This window comes from Platalea leucorodia (genome assembly GCF_965183815.1).
Source record: "Platalea leucorodia genome assembly, chromosome: Z".
Taxonomy (NCBI): domain Eukaryota; kingdom Metazoa; phylum Chordata; class Aves; order Pelecaniformes; family Threskiornithidae; genus Platalea; species Platalea leucorodia.
In genome coordinates, this window is record NC_138858.1 from 90,666,843 (window position 1) to 90,688,936 (window position 22,094).

The 22,094-nt window shown below is 41.3% G+C and overlaps 1 protein-coding gene across 1 annotated transcript in view; it reads right to left on the reverse strand.

Annotated features, from left to right (window-relative positions):
- LOC309602478 (zinc metalloproteinase-disintegrin-like NaMP) overlaps positions 1-19,049 on the reverse strand; it is a 32,363-nt gene extending 13,314 nt beyond the window's left edge. Inside the window, exons 1-11 of the mRNA XM_082336072.1 lie at positions 19,010-19,049; positions 12,611-12,791; positions 9,721-9,821; positions 8,996-9,072; positions 7,027-7,105; positions 4,678-4,754; positions 3,458-3,653; positions 2,973-3,035; positions 2,481-2,552; positions 1,732-1,901; positions 883-967 (exon numbers count right to left, since the gene is read on the reverse strand). Coding sequence (XP_082192198.1) covers positions 883-967; positions 1,732-1,901; positions 2,481-2,552; positions 2,973-3,035; positions 3,458-3,653; positions 4,678-4,754; positions 7,027-7,105; positions 8,996-9,072; positions 9,721-9,821; positions 12,611-12,662 — 972 coding nt within the window. The 5' untranslated portion in view covers positions 12,663-12,791; positions 19,010-19,049. The remainder of the gene's footprint in view (positions 1-882; positions 968-1,731; positions 1,902-2,480; positions 2,553-2,972; positions 3,036-3,457; positions 3,654-4,677; positions 4,755-7,026; positions 7,106-8,995; positions 9,073-9,720; positions 9,822-12,610; positions 12,792-19,009) is intronic.
- Between the last annotated feature and the right edge of the window lie 3,045 nt (positions 19,050-22,094).

Here is a 22,094-nt window from a genome sequence, read left to right on the forward strand (position 1 = left end):
GGTAACTATTGTGTACGGTGTTGTCTGTGCACAGAAAGGAAAGGCAAATGCTGTGCTCCATCTTCGCTCTTAGCTTGGTGTTTTGTGCTGCTGGGCGGGAGGGAGGAAAGGAGAAGTCCTTTTGAGTGAAATCCAGATGTATAAACAGCAGGTGGTAGTGGAAATGCATAAAGCGTGAGACACAGCATACTGGTCATGCTCTTCCAGCACGGCATTGCAAATCATGCGGCTACAAAATGCATCCCCGCACCTTGCAAAACATTCTGGTTTTACAGTCATCCTAGGGTTTCCTTATGGTGTGGGAAAGCTGGAATTTCACGTGGGTTATTCCTCTTACCAACAAGCCCGGCCTCTGAAGCTGGGTGCAGCAGTTGAGTTCCCGGTGTTGTTGGTAAAGTTTTGGATCTGTGTTCCTGTTTAGGCTGAAGTTTAAATACAGTAGTTTAGGCAGCTGTAATTCAGTGGCTACACTGATGATATGCATTATGACAGTCAGAACCAATTCCCTGTTCAAAAGGGGAAACCTAAAGGTAGAGGCACAAAATCACTTATTTCTGTCCTTTTGACTCTATTGGGGCCTGGTACGCCAAATACAGGTGTCAGAGTTTGATGTTGGCATTTAGGTAACACAGATACCATGCTTTGTGTGTGCTTTCTTTACTCTCTGCACTTCATTTAAAATAAAATCTCTGTGAATTTCTACAGTCTAATAAAATAACGATGTGAACCAGACAGAGAACTGAAAGTGTTGTACACCCAATAATTTTCATAAATGTTCTTTTGAAAGTGTTGTACACCCAATAATTTTCATAAATGTTCTTTGCTGGTTGAGTAAAAAACATCGAAAAGCCTTTAAAAAAATAAAATAAAAATAAATCAGACCTGAATAATACCTGCAGAATATATATCACTGCATATGGATTTCAGAAAGGCTAATCCAATCGTTGTCCCCTCAAAGTCATAGCCTCTGTAAGGAAGAAGAAAGGCAGAGTGAAGTGCGATGATGTGGCCAGAAGCAGATCCGAAGTCAAGTCTGCTTTCTTAACCAGGCTGAAGGCTTTAAGCACGTACTCCTTTCCAGCTCTTGTTTGCACCCCTGATTTAATACGATCCTTGAGGACGTGCCGAAGATCACGGCAAATCAGAAAACAATCAAATACACTTTTCATTTTATATTTTTACTTAAATTACGTTGCTGTTCATCAGACTTAAAGCATCTGTTTGAGTGTAAAGAGCTGGGTGAAGTGCTCTAAATGGAGCAAAGTGCTTGGATGAATCAGGGCCGTTGAACATGAGCCAGAATAGTGAAGTGAGTGCCGGTTTAGTTTGGCAACGTGCATTTCCCAGCCATTAAACTTCATGTCATGGCTCCTTAGGTTGTTAGACTACGCTGCAGTCTTCAGGACACTCAACTGTTCTGTGACCAGAGCAGGGAAAAGGAGAGGCTGAGATGTAGCAAAAGCCCACATTACCTGTTTTTGCAGGGATTCGGGTAGAAAGATTAGATACTATGTCCTAGCAGGTAATCGTGCTCCACAAAGAAAATAAAAGCAAGAAACAAGAGCATGCATTTATCTTTTTGTCCTAGAATTAATACCGTCTGGTTGTTTTGGAAAGCATGAAATCTGGTTCAGCATAGACAGTGTCTCTGATAGGTTGGTGACCAATTTTTAAAGAACAGATCCCTTTAACATACTTGGAAATGCAAATAGGAAGCAGAACGATACACACGTGATTAGCTGCGCATTGTCATTTCTTTTCCTCTTTAATAAATCTGATAGACGCCACTTTGAGAAACTGTCCAGGGTGAATCCCGCAGCATGGCTCAGGAGGCATTTATCAACATCTGTCCAGACTTCTAGGCCAACTAAAGCCACGTAGATATTTATGGTCTTATAAACCTGCAGCAGAGAAACAGCGTCGTTGTAAAAATGACGTACCTTACGAAGACTTCTGAAACAAGCACTTATCCTGGTAATTGGTTCACTTTTATCACTTGCAATATAGCCCACTCCAGACCTGATTTAAGCTTTTCCACACTTTGAAGTTGCAACAAAAAATTAGAAGACAAAACAAAATACGAAATCTTATTTCCCCCCACATTTAAATGAACTATAAAAATGGTTTTAAAATACTTGAAAATTCCAGCAATATTTTTGGAGAAATTTGACTTGCAAAAGAAATCAAGAATTGAAAATCAGTTCATTCTTTTTGAACTATTTCAATCATTCACTTTAGCAGCTGTTAAGAAAATATGGTATAAATCTTTCTTTAACAATAATTGAATTTATAGAAATCTCATATCTGAGGACAAAGGACAGGATAATATGGACAGATGTGTTAAATTTGTTTCATAAATTACAATTAAGTTCAGTTTTCATTCTTTCCTACATGCAATAATGAAAATTCATGATGTTGGCAAAAGAAAAAAATGATAAATAACTTCTATTTCAGTTTCACTTTGCTGTGTTAACTCTTACCGTGTTGATGTAATTGACTATTCCAAATATCCTTTGTCTTACAATTTTAACGTCTTCCTCGTACTTCTTATACTAAAAAAGTAAATACAGTACGTTAGGAAAAGGAGAAGAGAGAAGTGATTTATCAGAAAAGAAATAACCCACAGAAGATTGCATTGCAAACCACACCATACCTGGTTTACTCATTATTTTCTTTTCAATGTACTATTTTATCAGACAACGTATTTCAAGATCAGGCCCTTTTAAAATGTGTATCTACGTATAGGGTGCAGAAGAAGACAGGTGCTGCACGGTGTTTTCTGAATTCTCGGCATCTACGGGTGGGATTTTCAAAATCAGTTGGCATTAGGAAATCCTATTCCTAGTCAAAGTCAGTGGTAAAACATAGCGTAGCACCGTAATTGTAGTAGGAGTCCAGGGACGTGAGTAGTACCTGCTTTGGAAAGCTCACCTCTAGCTGGTCAAATGAGAAAAAATCATTTCAATACTCACCAAAGTATTGTCCGCAACTATGTAAACTTCCAGATACTTTTTTGCTTTCAGGTATGCCTTCATCTGAAGAAAAGATACATTTAAATGGCTTCAAAAGGCCTGTTTCAGTCTCAACCTTTGCAATTTCAAGCCCATGAATTGGTTACAAGGGTATTTCTTCAGCCAAGTTGTTTAGAATGGGACTGCCTTGTTTTAAAATGATGAAAGGTAGGCTAGCTATTAAGAAGTATTTGCATGTTTAAAGATGCACACGGGCACCTATTAGTACATGCAGGACAGCTTAACTCAGGTGGTGACTGAAATCTTGGATCTGTGCGATTTTGCACTGGTTTTTAAGATCTGATTGTGTTCACTGTCTGCGATCGCTTCTTTTCTGGAGGTGCCACAAGACAAAGTGGGACTTATGCTGCTCACAGGGTTCTCCTACGGCCTCAGTTTCTTTCCTGACATGTACTTACTGGGCTGTTGTTTAAGCATGTACTTACTTCTGGACTGTTGCTGGATTTGAAGATGTCATTGATGGGGTCGTTTGAATCCTCTTCCCAGGTATTATTGACTACACCACAGGTCTTTATGGACTCTTGTTCGAGTTTCTCATACTTATAGACCGCATGTTCATCTCTATCTGAAGTTCCCAAGGGTTCAATAAGGTACTTCTGACCACGGGTCTCAAAATATCCGCTAAGAAAATCAGTTAAGACTCTGATCTTTTGAATCCACAGGACTGAGTGAAGATAGCAACATTATCTCTAACAGCATTTAGCCCAAGCATACAGACCATTGCACACACTGATGCAATGGAATAGTTTGTCAGCACGCAGGCAGAGTGTACAACAATTTAAAGGCAGAAATCAAAGCTGCTGAGTCAATTGGAAGATCTGGCTGGTCAGGTGAGGTCTCTGAGTACGAGACTATCAGTCAAAAAGAAACTGGTTTAGGAATTAATTAGATTTAAATTTGGGGGGGTTGTGCTAGCAGACGTGATTGAAAAGTGAATTTCAGTTCAGTGGGCAATTCAAATTTAATTGAGATGAAAAGCTGAGATTTTGAAAGGAATTAAGAGTGTTGAATCATTTCGAGCAGCAAATATCAAAATAAGAATTCTGTGTTAACACGTAAACTCACAAGCTGCGCAAGAACGTCTGGGTTTTGGCAAAACCTCGCTAAGCACTGGGAAAATGTTCTGCTGCAGCTTCTCAGACTTAACAGCCATCCTCTTGCCATTTTGTGTCATGCCACTGTGTCTTCAGCGATCACAAATGAGCAGATTCTTTTAACTGGGCTTTTCAGGCAGCAGCTTGAACTTTCTGACCCTGTAACTGCTGTAGCACTGCAAATATTGTAGCCTCCTCCTCAAGCGTCAGTGGAGCTTCCTACAGCTTAGAAGCATCGACCCTAAACATTTACTGGAAGCACCACCAAATGCTAGGATTTACGACCTGATCTAATATGGAATTAGTCATATAAATTTATTGATATAGTTGTTCCTTTAGCTTCCAGTTTATAAACTCTGAAACTGAAGTAGAAAGGTAGCTTTTTTCTCCTTTCTTTCCCCCTTTTTTTGTAAACTAGTTTCCTTGTAAGCATGAATAAAAGGTAGTGCCACTTATTTACATTCTGATTCTGTTTAAATTGGAAAATTTATCCCCAAAGAGCATGCATACTCTGCCATTGGTACTCTTTGGGATCTAAACCTCTGTCTTACCTTAAACCTTTGCAAGCACTGATGCTTGCTATGGAGTCAGCATCATTCTGAATGTAACCTTCATAATAACAGTGATCCTGTTTAGAAAGAAAAAATACATTGTCAAATTGGGCCATGTCTCACTCGCTGCAATGGATTGGCCTAGATGCAGTGATTTCAGGAGACATAGCTACATTTCTGGCTACAAGCTACAACAAACTATGCTGTCTGAGGAAATCTCCCGTTAAAGGAGATTCTTAAAATGAAAATAGCTGGTGACCGTTTCCATGTTTGCTACGGTGCTGTTATTGTTATCCTTCAACACAGAGTGACCCAGATTGTGACAAGTCCCGTTGTGGTGTGCTCTGGTCAATACACAACAGCACATGAAAATAAGAATATGCATGTTCACTGCTCAAAATTAAGCATGTACTGATGTGCTCTGCTGAATTAAGGTCCATACTGAATTATTTTATCGTGGCCAAATTTCAGGGAAACACCCTTTAATATTAACCCAACAATTAAATGCTTTAACTTCAATGAGATTAAAATGCATGTATTGTATTAAAACATATGATTAGGGGAAAAATTTTCATGACTTAATTGACTTAAGGATCTCAGGTCTAATGAACAATTCTGTGTTCAAAGAGACTTCAAAGTCACAGGGGTATTGTGGAAAATTTTACCCATAGCATTTTCCTTAAGAGATTTCTTGAGAGGCCTATAACAGTGTTCAAACCTGCATTGTTCCCTTTCTTTTCTCATGGATGTTTGGTTTCACTTTACCATTTATTTGTCCTCCTGCCCTCACCACGTGCCAACTTTCTTACAGTGAAAAAGACACCAACAAAGTGAAAATTACTAGAGAAAGAAGCGGAGAATTGCTCTCCCTCTTTTGAGGCTACAAGAGAAACAACTCCTGAGATCATAATAAAGTATCCACAATGGAGGAATTCCTTATTCAGCAAGCTGCACAGGTAGGCCTGTTTGAGATTGTCTTTAACCAGGCGTAGGTGCTATTTGCTTTTCACAGGATCCACCCAGGGAGTGAAAGTGATTGGAGCAATCAGAAATGGCATATTTTTCCACAAAGAAGCCAACCCAGTGTTCTTCATGCACGTTTATTTTGCTCACGATCCTCCTGTTCCTGCTAATCTCTCCATGACAAAGAATATTAGGCTTTGTATTCCAAATTACATGTGTTAAAACACATAGCATGACATCGGACAACAAGCTTCAGGTGAGAGCTTTGCTGAAGATAAGAACTGTGAGTGCAGTTAATTAAAAAAATAACTTCTACAGTGACTTCCTTTGTGTCTGGATCTGAATAACTGATTTGTCATGGCTCAGAGAAACCACCTGGGGTAACCTGCAGTGCACTGGCTGTGAGCGTGGGTGGTAACGTGCGCCAGTGAGGAAATGTGTCTTTATCTGAATCTCCGATCTCACCGAGATCAGGGTGTAAAAGCAAGTCAGGGAGTTGCGCAGAATGAGCAAAGTCAGGAGGGCAAAGTCAGGAGGTAGAAGGCAGTGGAAAGGGCCTGGCTCCACTCCCTTTTCTGAGAATAGAGGGAAATTCAGCTCAGATAACGTGTTCATCAGCCTCTAAGGTGAAAAGCAGTTGCCTTTTTGAAAGACAAACTGTGTGTCTGATTCTCAACAGGTGTAAATCAATGTAGCTCTGCCAAAGTCACAAGTCACATCTTTCCTGCCCTTCAGAGGCAACCTAAATTACAGTGCTTAGAACGTTGACTTAAAATCTTTTCTCTCTGTCTGATATGTGCTAATATTTCATGGACCCGTGAATCTCATATGGACCTCCTCGAGACTGCAAGTATGAGGGAAGGAAACCTTTTTTTATTACTGTCGTAGTTTAACCCAGTTGGCAACTAAGCACCACACAGCCACTCCTCACCCTCCCCCACCACCACGGTGGGGTGGGGGAGAGATTTGGAAAAAAAAAGGTAAACCCCAGCGGCTGGGGTAAAGACAGTTTAATAGGACAACAGAGGAGGAGAAAATAACAACAACAACAATAATAATAATGATAAAAGAATATATTAAAAAAATGAGGCACAATGCAATTTCTCACCACCCGCTGAGCGATGCCCAGCCTGTCCCCAAGAAGCGATCGCTGCCCCCCGGCCAGCTCCCCCAGTTCATATACTGGGCATGACGCCATACGGTATGGAATAGCCCTCTGGCCAGTCTGGGTCAGCTGCCCTGCCTGTGCCCCCTCCCAGCTGCTTGTGCACCAGGCAGAGCATGGGAAGCTGAAAACATTATTCTCATCCTAAATCCAAACCACAGCACTACGCCAGCTACTAGGAAGAAAATTAACTCTATCCCAGCCGAAACCAGGACAATTACCTTGATCTGAGGACTTGTTGTTATTTGTCGACCATCATCAGAATAAACTGTTTCAGTATAGTCTCTAGCTAATAGGTGCCTGCAAAGAGTCAAGTGCAATTATTATTCAAAATAAACTGTAGTCATCTAGAAATGAGGCAATTACATAACACACAAAGCATGTAGGGAATTCAAATGATTACTCAGGTTTTTATTAGTATCGAAAAACTGGGGAAGCAAAGGTGCTGGGTGGGGAATTCTGCCTGTTCATAATCCTTACTCAAACAAAGGGATGTTTCTAAAATAAGAAAGCAATTAAAGTCTACTTATTTCATTGGTATAAATTAATCTCTTAGTAGATCTGAAAGTAAATGTATAATTACATATGCAGTATTGATCCTTTTTTGGCCTCCAATTTGTGTAGACATTTCCACCACTCTACAGTGCATGTGAAATGGTACCGTTCTGTTCTCTTCCCAGTTCACCCCCACTGATTATAAATAGCAAAGATCTAGGTCAGTGGAAAAGCTGCCTCATCTGTTTCGCATGTGCCCGTGCATACACGTATGTGTACAAGTGCAGGCGCTCAGAGGTTCTGTGTGGAGATCACACTAACATATATTTGCCCAATTCTTTTGCTCACAGCTTTTTTATAACTTTGCTAGTGCAAGTTCTCGTCTTTGTAATCATTCTATCTGAACTTGATTTTTCTTTTCTGTCTACATAAAGCTCTATTTTTGGACACATCCGTGTTCCTGAACATTCAAAGGAGGACATCGTGACTATGGAATAAATGACTGTATTTCTTCCACCACAGGTAAAGGTGCCTTTGGGTTTCTTACCAGCATGCACATTGTGATTTGCTATGGAAGGCCAGATCCTGCAAGGCTCTGTGCACTCAGGCTCCTGTGCAGCAGAGCGCTAAGCAAATGCTTAACTTTAAGCCAGGGCTGTAGTCTTCCTAAAGCTAGGAGCAAAGCAAGTCTGCTTTCACTTCTGTTTGGGCAGCTACCCCAGACTGCCACAATCCCATTTCTTTTTAAAGAGTGGGATTTAGTACAATATAATTTCCCTCCCCCCCAAATATTTAGATTAGATTAAAATTTAGATTAAAAAAGGGGCAGGCAGTTAATTATAGCCTATATTAAACATGAACTGATTATAGTACTATTGTATTTACACAGCCTTTAGAAAAGTACCTATTAAAGCAGACTTGTTTGATCCCGTGTTAAATATTATGGTGGAGCCAGCAAGCAGAAAATCACAACTGCGCTTTATTTTGCGTTGCTCTGTACAGTTTTGGACTTTGCTTTGCTTTGTTCTGTAACAAAGCCCGCTGCTTCTCTGTACCCTCTGCATGGCCTGTTTAAATGCTGTTAATCTCTGCAGCCAAGGAGGTGAGCTCTCCTTGCTTTCAACTTCCATAAAGCATTTTGTCAGTGCTAATATATATTAGACTACTCAAAGTCCAATAGTGTTAAGGTATGGAGTGCTGGAAGCCAAATTATTAAGGATTATTTCATTTCTCACTACTATTTTCCATTTTTGAAAAGCATATAGAGCCAAGACAGATAGCCCCATTCCATGGATATTTCTCTTGCTCTTCTCTGTAGTTCCTACCAGCATAGAACAAAAAAATATAACCCATAGACCATCCATGGACACACAAAACTTGTGAAACAATATACAAACATTAAACATTCAGCAGATTTAGCCATTTAGGAAATAAATGGGAGAACAGAGTTAGCAGTATAGGCAAGTCATTCCACCACGGTAGTGTCATATGCCTGCATAGTTATTTCACATTACCAAAATAGTGACATGATGCTTTCTCTCCCCTCTCCTTCTTTCATTGGAGTTGAAAGGTGGTATTTACCAAAATACCTCTGTCTTACAGGAGCCTAAGTCCTCTGTCTTTGTACCCTGAGTGCCCCGGAGAGCCATTTACAGTGAGGAATAATGCTCAAGGAAAAAGTTGAACTGAACCTACTTGTTTTTTTGCAGGTGCAGTATGACTTCCTCTCCATTGGCTTTGATTCCATACTCCATTGTGTCATCGTATTTTGTCTGTAAACAGATTTAAGTGTTAGAATATGGACTGTTACAATTTCTGGCCTCACTATGAGCTGGCTGTTATTGAGTTGCCAACTGCATTCTTTTCCTCCTCTTCCCACCAAAAATAAGTATCCTGGCAGTTATAGAATAAGCAGGAGGTCACTCTGTTTCATATTTTTTAATTAGAGGAACAAATTTAACTTTGCAAATGTATTTCTACAATTGTAAGCACATACCCTGCGTATTCAGGAAGGTGCTGAAGCGGATGCTTAAGTTCAAATATTTTCATAACTCTCTTGAAGTACATCAGAGCACGCTTAGTTTTAAGCATTTCATTTAATTTACTTCAAATTAAAATGTCCATAGGTTATTCAAAATCTGAGTAGCATCAAAACCTACATCTTTGCAGAGATACAAGTACACAAGACCCACCAATGGCATACAGGTACTTCACTGCATACTGAGCACACCTCACAGCCCGTCTTTACCAGACATGGGATCACTCTTCCAGGTTTTCTCTTTCACTTCATTTTGCAAGATCAAGTGTCTGGCTCCGAATTCTCTTACCCTTGAAAACCAAGGGTACTCTGACTCCAGAAAAGTCTTCCCCATCTCCCAGCAAAAAAAAAAAAATTTTAAAAAAGTTCTCTCTTTCAATACCTCTTTGTTTCTTTCTACATCTCTTTTATATACTGTGTGCAATTTCCGTGGATAAACTATTTCATATTGCTCAACTCCAGGTAATTTCTTGCTCGTGCTTCCTAGGGAGAAACAGATATATATTTATGAAAACACAGTATTAACTTATTCAGCACCATATTTCATGTCTGTCAAGACTGATTCTTTTGGGCTGTATAGTCGTTGATCTGTTACACCACTCATTTCTCATGTATTGTCTGCACTGGCTCTGGCATGTGCTCGTCTGCTCTGCGAAGCAGTCACCCCCATTATGTGACCTAACACGAGGTTGGCTGCAGTCTGGATTTCAGAAGAGTTGACATACCTGGCTATTTCTAGGTGTCAAAATATTTTATGCAATTCACTTTGGATTTCTTTCTCCAGTAGCAATTAGCGTTTTCGAGTACCAACATGCTAGACCAGCTATGCAAGGTGCAACCTTTGCCTTCACATTTTGCAGATGACATGAATTAAGTTACATGGTTCTATGAAATTAGCGATCTCCAAACCTTAGCACATGATGACATACAAGTTAAGACTGCCTCTAGATAAGCAAATAAACTCATACAATTCACCACAAGTCTGGAACAAGACTAGATTTCTGCTTTAGAAAGCTTTTCAGCTGGTCTTCTCACATAAATACTTGTGAGAGTAATAGACACACTCTTACCTATTGAATCGGATTGAGGGTGGTTACCTGCTTGTGACAGCAGAAGGACTGGAGAAGGCATTTGAACAAGGCTAGGTAAAATAATAGGAGAGAGGCGGTAAAGTAGGACAATCTTGAAGCTGGTAAGGAATCCAGATGCTTCCTTAACTTGCAAAGAAATGGTCTTACTTATAAGGTATGTTTTGTGTCTGCAGTGGCTATAAAGAACTTGTTGAGGAAATACAGTGCTGATGTGCTGATGAAAAGTGTTTCTTTTTGTTTTCTGCTTCTGAGCCTGAGTGAATCTCAACAAAAGTAAATTTATGGCATGACTTGCAGGTGTGGTCAGCACACGTTGCATCATTTGAAGTTAATAATAGCAGCTGGTGTACAGCATTTGGGAAAAGACGGTCGTACAAGGGCTGTGTTAGTTTCCAACAAGGCAACAGCAGGTTTTATATGCCTCCTAAGCTCTTTAATCTCCTCCAAAAGGTCATTTCATCTGAATTGGCAAATTCTTGAGGGCTCAAGAACAAGCACAAGAGCCTGTATTTGAAAAAAAAAACAAAAACAAACCACAAACAACAAAGGGAGAGTGCAACTCCCATTTTAATTGTCTGCCTCAAGGCCAGATTTTTACAAGAGTGGGGCAGCCAATTACTGTAATTTTCTATATCTGGAACAACAGAGCACATCCTCATGCAAATTGTTCCAGTAAAATAAACAGATTAATTCTTCATAATTGGTTTATTTGATTAAACCCTTTCCAAAAATAATTGCAGAATAAACTTGGTTGCATCTTAACAAAGCTGAGTGCTGTAGAGAAAGGCGTGATGGTATAATGGTGATAAGTCCTAGGAAGTTATCTTGCATCAGCTGAGCCATTACACGGTACACAGTAACTATCCGTGCACATGCTGTTAGCAAATACTAAGTGCAAGCTTGTTACTGTAATTTACAATGATGGTTTGTATTTTATTTTAAGCATCTAATTAAGTTTACTTTTAAAAAATCTTTTGCTTTGCAGACTTAGTGTTTCTATGACCTTAAAGTACGTTCTCACGTAATGATCACAGCAATATTTTAGGCCTCCCGGAACAGAGTTCTGTGCTCTAATTTTATTTATCCACTCCCTGTTGCAGACTCTTTTTACAAGGCCAACTGTAGCCCAGATGGTTCAAGTTTAGGCTAGATTTGAACAGAGACTCAGAACTAAACTTATCCTTTTCCTGCAGTGTGATACAAACAGCAGTTCGAGGAAAATGGGTTAGTTTTGTTCTGGAACAAATAGTTTCTTAGAGGTAGGTTTTTTTAATCAACTGAATATACTGTCTTTGTCTTGCTTCAGGCATTGTCTTGAGTCAGTAGCTTTAAGGAGGAAAGAAATTCCTTGGGCCTCGTACAACAGCTAGAAAAAGTGCTAATAAGGAACAAATAATTATGTACTTTTCCAAGAGCCTAAACGAGGAAGAAAAACCATTAGTGAGGATTTCATTGACAGTGAAGGTTTGGTTTTGTCAAGAAACAAAATATGTAACACCTTAAGCGTTAGTACTGTACATATTTTCAGATATTCTGTGCAACTAATGAAATCGTAAAGATACCTGCCTGAATACAAATTACATGCCTAATTACGTGTATAAAACCTGTGCATGCTTGTGCATGCCAAGCTCTGAAAAAATCTGTTCCCTGTTGACCTGAACTGAAAGAAACAATGCACGTGAAAAAATAAGCGTGGTCTGTTAAGGTTAAGTCATATGAATACTCACAACCTGAAGTATCACACAGATAATAAGGGTGCTAACTATTTTAATTCAGGTAACGTCATTAATTGAATTCAAATAAAAGTCTTTTCTTTTACGGCCAAAGTGCTGTCAGTGTAATAAGTTGTCCTAATTGGATAAATTGTCCGCTCACTTGCAGGGGAAGTACTTTCTTAATTGGCTCACAAAACGAACCGGTTCTGGGTCTGTAGGCAATCTATGGCCAGTTTTCACACAAGTAAATAATTCCCTAACTAGAGAATTTTAGATAATCACTTTGAACAGAAAGAGAAAGAAAGAAACATCCCTAACTTCGGCAATACCATTTTTTTCAATGGCTTTAATTCACTGTTCTTCAGCATTATCTAAATGAAATAATTAAAAATTGATAAAAGCTCTACAAAGTTAACCATAGCAACCGTTGATAAAGGAGTTTAAAAAAAAAAAAAAAAAGCCATACCTTGTTGGAGAAAATGTAGCAAAACAACAGAAACCAGATGTATGTTAGTCATCTCAGTTGCACTTGTCTAGCAGTGGGCTGTGGGCTGAGAAAGCTGGGTTCCCAGGCCGCCTCTGCTGTGAGCCGTCCTTTCTTGTGCAGTGAATGAGAGGGAGTGAGTTGTTCAGCTTTATTCTTGTTCCTATATGAGGAAGTGTTTACTAAAGGTGTTGCACAATTTTCAAGTCACAGAGCGTTACAGCAAGCGGAAGTTCCTGCTGGTTAGTTAATGTCACACGAATTGTGATATATCGATTACTTCTTTGCAATAAGTTCTCTAAAACTGTTCACCAGGAAAAACAGAAATAAATAAATAAATAAGAGGGAGATTGGACGGGTCCTAATCTTGTCTTTTTATAGTCTGGCTGGTAAAAAGCTGCAATAGAATAGAAGGCTACTGGTGAAACACCGTCGGCTCAAGGAATGGGAAGGTTTTCAGGAGGTTTAAGGTAAAACAGGTACTCACGGCTGGTGTTCAATATATATTTCAGTTCTTGCTGGTTACCACTTAATCTGTACGGAAGGGAAAGGTTTAGAACACCAGTAAAGGTACATGTAATTCTGTATCTGTGAATCATATCCAGAACATAAACACTGAGTAGGTCCTTTTCTGCCCCTTCCATCTGTATTAGTAATGTTTGCTTGAGGTTCCTGTCATAAAGTCTAAATAAAAGGGGCTGCAGACAAATGAGTAATCAAGGTGATATCTGTCGAATAATATTCTAAAAATCTGTGCCAGAAGCTTATATCATTGACTTAGCCAGTTGTAATAAAATGGTACTATGTGCTTCTTGGGGCCACGGCTATCAATACAGAACCGCTTTACAGGAGTTTAACTTCTCATATGTTAGAATAGGTATACAGAGTACATAGAACTAGAATGGATCATGCTGTATACCACAGTATATGAATATAAATTTGTATTAGCAATACACATTAGGCAGCAATATATATATTCATCTATTACCTTCATTTATAAATAAATATATCTATATAAATCTACAGGAGAATTTTTACTGCCATAACTTAGTAACAAAAATTTACACTTCTGATATAAGTTTTATTGGATAACTATTTCTGTCTCAAGTCTCAGGTATGTGTTGAAAACTTCTGATGTTTTGGACATTGAAATCTGAAATTGTAAATACAAACTTTCCCCTTAGATTTTGCTAAATCTCCAGACATTCTGGGACAGATTGGGAGCTACCAACAAACGGGCTCTGAGCTTTCTTTAAGGATAGAATGGTAGTAATTAAGAGCAACTTATGTGCAATGCTGATTGCAATAACCAACTTCGGTGTAGAACTGGTAATTTAATAGTAAAACTTGATTCTAAGACGAGCCTGATTATCTGTGTGTCTTCATTTTGTTTAGCTATTTACAGTGAGGCAAAGTGATTTTAAAACGGATGTAAAATGCTGCTGAACGGAAGCGGGAGAGCTTCACGGCCCTTTGCATTGCTTTGCAGCGGTGTCGGTGATGGAGGCGGAGTGCAGAATAACTTCTGTCGTTCCCTGTGAGCGCAGTGCGCCCCACGCATGTTGCTTTGCCTTCAGTTGCTCTGAGAGATGCTGGGCTGGATGCACGTACAAACCCTACGTGCAGCTTTTCTTGCCGTTTAGCTCTTGGGTCTTCCTTCAGCATATGCGTTTTATGACTGATTTATTCTGGTCTGTTAAACAGTATGCTCTGCTTTGGCAGAAGCAGGACATTTTTACAGAAGATATGGAAGTGTAAAATACTCCTTCACGGGACTTAAGTGTAGACCAGACACATTGTTTGGCCTCCAAGCCTGCTCCAAGATGTGCTCGTGCAAACACTGTGTTCTTCGTGAGCAGTGTTGGGTTTGAACGTGTTTGCAAGTGTTTGAGAGCCCCGGAGCAGGATCTAGTGGCAGGAGGAGGGCCTGAGAGAGGAAAGGGCATCTGTCTGCCGGAGTCCTGGTAACTACCCTCAAACCTCTTCTCTGCCGTAGGACTGGAACCCAGGAGGTCTGGTGAGCTGCAGCAACTTTATTATAACTTGGGTCAATATTAACCTCTCACCTGCTATTATAACACCATCAGTTTTAACCAGCACGGTGCTCTGACAAAGGACACCTTTCTAGATGGTTCTTCTGTCTCCCCTGCGTGCCGCCGGAGCTGAGCCTTCCCAGGACAGAGCTGCAACCTGACACTCCTGGGACAGGAATGCTTTTTGGTAACAACTTCTTTGGGACGTTATAGCTTGGAGACAGAGCGAGCTTACTTTCTGTAAGAAAAGTCACATACCACACCAAACCATGTTGCCATCCCAGGTTATGAAAGAGCACTTTCAGGCAAAGAATTCATGAAGCGTAGTCGTGAAGGATTTGGACAGAACCCTGTCACGGTGTTCATTTCAGTCGCGGCGAGCATCAGAGAGCAGCTGTGTAATTTAATTTATGTCGGTATCTTTTTTGTTCTGTAAAGATAAAGCTTAGTCTAAAAGGTAGACAAGTTAGTATTTTAGATGTTGTATGAATGGAAATAAGCAGTGCGTTCTTGGACCACATCTTTGCCTTACAAAAATAATTAAGAAGAATAACTGTGAACAACTGGTTTTAAAAATGAGTGGCTGCTATCCAAGTATTTATCTCGGCTCATTCTCTCTGCGTGACGCACTTGAAAACCATGTACTGACCCCACCAGCCTCCTAAGCTAGTGTTCTTAATAAGCTGAGCTTTCGAACAGTATGCAAAGGAGAGTTGCTTTATGAATAGACACACCATCCCAACAAAGAGCTGGCGTTAAGAAGGGAATGTGACGTGGTGAAGGTCTTGGGTAGACTTGAAAGGCAATTGGATGTAATTTGGAAGCATTTGATGTTTCTGCCCTTGCTTCAGCGATTCCGTAATAGTCTGATTGTAGCTTCTTCCCCCGGAGGTGGTCAAAGAAGTATCTGCAAGGTCTCAGCTGACAGGAAAGCTGCTTCTGACTTTTTGAAACCCCTTAACAATTGTGCAATATCTAAGTGAGCAGTTTTCATACTCATGGGGGGAGTAAAATTGGATGAGAAGTTTGTCTCAATGTTTAGTAACTAGAATATTGGTATTTTTAACTCAAGTACTATCTGCTTAATTAAAAGAAGGAAGCAGAAAATCATGAAATTCACCCCTACGCTGAGGGTCTGCACAAATACTGCCCATGTGAGATTAAACTGAGTATTAAGAGTAAAATGATGGTTGTATGCTGGGGCACTAGACTGAGCTCGGGAAAAATCAGGGTTTGAATCACTTCTCTGCTTCTGCCTTGTCCTAAAGTTCACTTTGAACCAGGTTTGCAAAGGTACTAATGCACCTAACAGGAATTTTCAGGAGCGTATAAACAACATAGGTATCTGTTTCCCCTGCACTTCAATAGATATATGTTCAGCCACCACAGTAAGGACATGCATATAACTACTACAGACAGAGATCAGCAGTTGAGAGAGATAAATTTGTTCTTCCATGTCTCTCCATTTGTCTCCTTCTGCTTTCCCCCCATCTAACCCTGGGAAAGCGTCAGCAAACAGCTCAGCAGCTCTGCCTCTGTGTGCACATCCTGCTCCTCCCGGGAGCACATTCAGGGAAGGAACGTGGTATTTCACAGGCGGCTGCCACCGGACCAACCGTGGGTCTATTGGTTCAGCTCAAATCGTAACCTGCCTTCTGCCTTCCTCCATTTTCTTTTCCCCAAGCTTTAACCCAAGCCAGCCTGCAGGTTATTTTTCTCTGACATACAAACAAAACCATGTGGCTTTTGCATCTGCGTTCCAGCCCTACGCTCCTGTTTGCTTCCTCCGTCTACTTGCAGATGCATTCCAGTCTCCCCACAACCTGCCTCTCCGTGCCAGCCCCAGGCCCTTCCCCTCCATTTCCAGAGCTGATCCAAAACCCATTGAAGTCAACAGAAGACCTTCTATTGCCTTCCAGGGCCCTTGGATCAGCTCTACGGTTCCTCTTTAAAACCTACTCTTTACATAAAGCTTTTTCTTGTGCTTGCCTCTTGTCTCATACATGCCCAAAGTGAATTATCCTTCTTTTCCTCAGCTACCAGTCTTCCATGTTTTGTCCTTCTTATTTTCTGGGTTTCTGTTGAAGGATATAATCAGATGGCTGCTTTAGACCTATTCAGAGTGTTTGGAAAAGTTACCTCCCTTCTAGCTATTAGTTACCGGCTCCTCAGCTTATGTGCTTGGCCACATTTGTATTGCCAGGGTTTAATATAAAGTAAAATGCTTTCACCTAAACTGTGATTGAAACTAACTTAGTGAGCACGAGCCGAGTTATTTTTGGTGTGGTTCTTCTCAGATCACAGTCTGTCATCTGATTCTGACTAATGAAACCTCATTAGCAACTTTTTACCTCTCTGTCACCCTTTTTGCCTTCGACGAGATCATAGACATATACGGTGTGTTCCAAGTATGTTGCTTTCTTCTTTCCTTCCCTTTTCTTCAAAATATAGGACATGAAGTGGTTACTTCATCTTCCTTTTAAATCCCTCTTCGTTAGTTGCATTTTGCTTAGTTCTCCCGCACCCGTATAATATAGTATATACAGTAGCAATCTAATGCAGACTGTCAGTAGTTAATTGAAGGTACAGGACCTTTCAATGTATTTCTCAAGAACCACTGACTTCTCATAACTTCTTAAGATGATTTAAGGTGATTTTTTGGAGATTAATACTTCTCAGAAAACACATGCAACCCCATTTCTGGCTGTGCCACATGTTGTGCAATTGTGTGCACACGTACAAGCTGTTTAATGTTCTCCATCTGTACAGCACGAGTGACAATGCAGATCATTGTGAATTAGGCACTGTGGTCTTAATTCCTTTTTTTTAAGGTGTTGTTTATTATATTGTTTATACTTGTAGTACGTGAGGTCTTGCTCAATTTTGCTAAGGGACGGGGGAATCCTGCGTGCAACAACGTGGTATCTAGCACAATTCTGTGCTGGCTGGCATCCGTCCGGGCTCTGCTTGCTGTGTACAAGGGCAAAGAGTGGCTCAGTTCTTAGAGCTGGGTTTTAGGAGGGAGGAGGTACCGCCCAAGGCTGTGGGTAGACCTACTAGGCTGTGTCAGAGCTGTGGAAGGCATTGTGCGTGCATGACAAAGAATGGATCCACACCTTGGACCTCCATGAACTGAACCTCATCTCTGCCCATCTGCTCCCTCCTTCACCCCCGCATCGCCCGTGGAAGGTCTTGCACCTGCCTGCCCTGCCTGCTGTCCTGCCGGCCCTGCCACAATCAGGCCTTTCAGCTCCACTCCTTTCCCTCACAGGGAATTTGGAGAGAGCTGGCAAGACACGCAGCTTTTTTCTGGCAAACAAGAAAGGGGAAGCAGAGCTATTTTACCTGGATGACCTGTCGTGGTGTCTCCAGTCTGATGGACTCCAATTGCTTCCCACACATATAGAGTACATAGAGAACATTTTATTGAGTCATCTTACCTCTGCGCTTGAGGCAAGAACATGAACAAAGAAGCAACTGTCCAACCGGCGCTACCTCTGCAGCAGGAGTTTTTTCCTGGCGTAGGAAACTTGATGTAGTTACTGACAAAGAGCTCCCAGTGCGGACAGAGCTACCCACCAGCCAAGCTGTGCTTTGGACCAGCAGAGTAAAGGTGCCTTCCACTTGAGTAAAACAAGCCCTACAGGTACAAGTACGGTTGTGTCTATGTCAGGATGCCATGTCTAGCACAGCAGTATCTTCTTTACCCCGATTAACATCCTTATCTGATACAGACTACATACTATAAATAGCCTAGGCTTTTATAGCAACTGCAGCTCCTCTGTCTGTAGCCTAAGACATCTTCTTGGCCCAGTCTGCTGTCTGAAAGATGTGTGGGATTTGCTGTTCATTTTCAGTAGCTGCCTTTTGCTTTTTAAGGCCTTGAGCCTATCAAAGAACTCCCCCCAAAACACCTTTAGACTGCTTCGACTTCCAACATGTAGATTGTATATTCTCCTGATGGCTGTGAAAAATGTCTTCAAAAGATATAAAGCAGTCAAAAGTCAAACACATTAATGACCTCTCTGAAATTATCCTGGTCTCCGTGATATCAGCAGCATAACAGCGAGCAGTTAGGTGCGTACCCACTTCACACGAATGCAGGGTAGCTGAAGCCGTTTCCCAACCCACTTAATCCAAACAAAAAGAAAAGATGTGTGGAAATAAGTGCATGGCAGGTACTCTGCAGTAAACCCCACAGTCACGTTTCATTGCACAGTGAGAGGCACCGGGACCTGCAGTGAGCAAGCACGTTCTTTCACACTGAGATGAAAGCACGTGTGCAGAGGTAACTGGGAACGGGGGTGAGCTGCAGGTTTACTCCGTACCTTACCTTGCAATAACTTACTCATATGTGCATGCTCTTAAGACCACTGAGAAGGGAGGCTAGTGAGACGCAGCTGCCACCAGCTAAGTTGCATGACATCTTCTGCTGACTTCCTCACGGAAATGCTTGCTGTGATGAATGTATTCAAAAATGACATTTGCCTTTTGCTTCTTATGTTAACTGCTTCCTCCTTTTGCTTCCAGCTACTTGTGAGTCTCAACCCAGGAGAATAACAACGGTGGCTTTCTGGTATTCCCTCGGTTACCTCTGGAGCCTTTGGAAAGGCTGTCTGCTCAGAGATGATCTCTACCCACAAGGGTGAGGAGACAATTCTCCCCACTCCCTCTCAACTGCAGCCTTCTATAATTATCTGTGGCTTTGCTTATCTTCTTTTAAGCCCGTCTGTGAAGCAACAGACACGGCTGTGAGCGGCCCCAAATATTTCTTGACGCTATCCTTTCAAGACGAAAGGGCCACTGAGCAGGTGCAAATGCAGTTAAGACCGTCTTATACCTCCTTCTTATTAATAAAAATCAGATCTCAACAGTCTAATAATACCTAGCTTTTATAGAATGCTTTTCATCAGTAGGTCTTAAAACACTTTGACGGTAAGGTTAATATTTCCCCATCTTACAGGTAGGGAAGCCTGGGATGTACAAATTGGGTGGTTTGCTGTAAGTGTCCCCCCAGTCTGGTGGCAACCTTCTGGACCAGACCTATATCTTCGAGATTGTATGAAACTGAGCTGCAACTTTGCAACGAGCTGTTACACCTTGAGAGAGAATACAGACAGGGTTTACACTCAGGGCAAGATGTTGGTCATCTTGTTTTTTCATATTGTTTTGATGTAAGCAACTATAAAGAAAGCAAAAAAACCCCCACTGATGAGCTGCAGCGTCTGTGGATACTTTAGCTACAGGGAATTGCAACACTTCAGCATGTTTCCTTACTTCTCATTTTGTCTTCATTAAACAGGCCTTGAAAATGCTTATTTGGTATTGCTGACAACAGGCAACCCCTAGTCCGTGTAACAGGATAGATCAGCAGATTGAACTACATTGTTTCCTTGAAGATAGATATCTGTTCTGCCTTCACACTTATTCAAATAATTTCATTTTACTTATCTAAACTGCTCTGCATACTTCAGCTGCTCTCAAGCAGTACCTGAGGCTTTTCTTAGGTATGAGCATGTTAATGATGTATTTGAAATGCTGTACTATGCCGGGGATTTTTGGTCCCTTTGCATTTCTAGTGGGATGTGTGAAGGGTGTTGCTTCCAGTCCTGGTATTGAACGGTTAAATGTGCCTCTCAACAATATTTACGTTGGGATGACTCCACTGGAGCCATAGCAAACTAGGGGGACCAGACAGCTGGGGCCCGAAAACCATTGCTCCTCAGTGTATATAGCGTACAAGCGGTGAGGACAGTGCCAGAAGCCCTCTGTGATACATGAAGATGCATCTTCTGAGAAGGGAGAACCACTTTTAACAATAGCAAGATAGAAATTATAAATGGCTCTGTTTACCTCATCCCGGTTGTCGTGAGGCACAGAGCGCCTGCCAGCTCACATGGTTTTATGATGAGTCTCAGTACATTTATTGCTTTCCCTAAAGTCTTGATCCCTGGAGTCATGTGAATAGTTCGCAGTCTCAGCTTTCAGTTATTATTATTATTATTTTAACTAAAAAGAAAGCAGTTTCCTAGGTCTCAGGGATCTAGAAAAATGCTTGAAAACATAAACCTGAGCAATGTAAAACTGAGAAAGCAAATAAGAACTCCAAATGTGTTATTATTATTTTTTTTAATCTCCTGGTCTCTTTGTTATTTTTTTTAGGCCTGGCTGGTGGTTTTGAATGCTTGGAGTTGGCAGTCCTGAGTCCTGATCTGAGCCAGTCCCTTTTCCGAAGAGGCTGCAAGCCATCAAAAGACAAAAGGTGAATTAAAGCATGTATTTAATCCTGCTTTACAGAGGTAGTGCTTTGGAGAGTGTGGGACTAAGGACTCAAGGTCTCATAGGAAGTCTGTAGTGGCATAAAGAACCAATTTCAGATCTTCTAAGTCTCAGTCTTCTCTGCAGTGAAGTAGCCTAGAGCCTCCACTAGTGATGCTGTGTTGCTTCTGAAGCTATTTCTAAAGTTTAAAAAAAAAGAAAAATTGCAAATAGTCCTTGACTGGATATAAACGAGCAGAGCTTCAGTGATTTGGGCATGGAGGGGTCAGTTCTAAAAGGAGAGTTCCCGGATCCCACATTCAATTCTGTAAAAAGTGACCCCTGCCTACCAGCTCCCCTCGTCTTGTGATCAGGAACTCCTTTTGTGTGGATCATGTTTCTCCTGCCACCCTCCACATGCCCTGTGAGAAGGACAGGCACTGAGCACAGAAGAGAAGGAACAAAGGCAAGGCCCAGTGTGGCTGTTTACTCACTCCACGCACTATTGTCTTCGATCAGATAAGCCTGTGGCCATATGGTGGAACACTTCCAGATCCAAATCAGCCAGAAAAGAAGTGAGACTACGAGACAAACACCAGACTTCTTGAGTTTCGTCTGTCCCAGGTATGTACCTGCCCCGTCAAGTCATATGACGGGGAACTGGCTGTGATTCCCATGGGGAGAGTGCCTTCTAGTTTCATCCTGCTCTAAGGTGTGCCTCTTACGGCAGATATATTTTCCTGCTTCAGGATTTTACCCACTAAAAAGGGCGAACTGGTGAGGGGGTGATAAAGGAATCAGGTATCTGGAAGAAAAACCGCATCTGCCATATGGTAGGTAGGTTGTTGCTCTAACGCTGCCAAGACGTGAGATACAGGAGGGCTCCAAGAGATGGGAGCCAGCCCTGTGCATGACGCTTTTGGGGGCTGGGCCCTGGCAGGTTGGCAGGCTCTCGTGTTCGCTCCCCACAACCGCATCTCCAAACAGAGGCAACAGGTCAGTCCATTGTCCTAACCTGTCCATTCTCGGTGTGTAAGCATTAGCTAATTCAAAATTTACTGACTTGCATTTATTTGTCTTTCTAAGCTGGAACACAGCCAGGGTTTAATTGATGTCGTTCCGCCAAAACTTATTTACCGCCTTTTCCTGGTTTCCGTGTGACTTTTGGCCTGTTT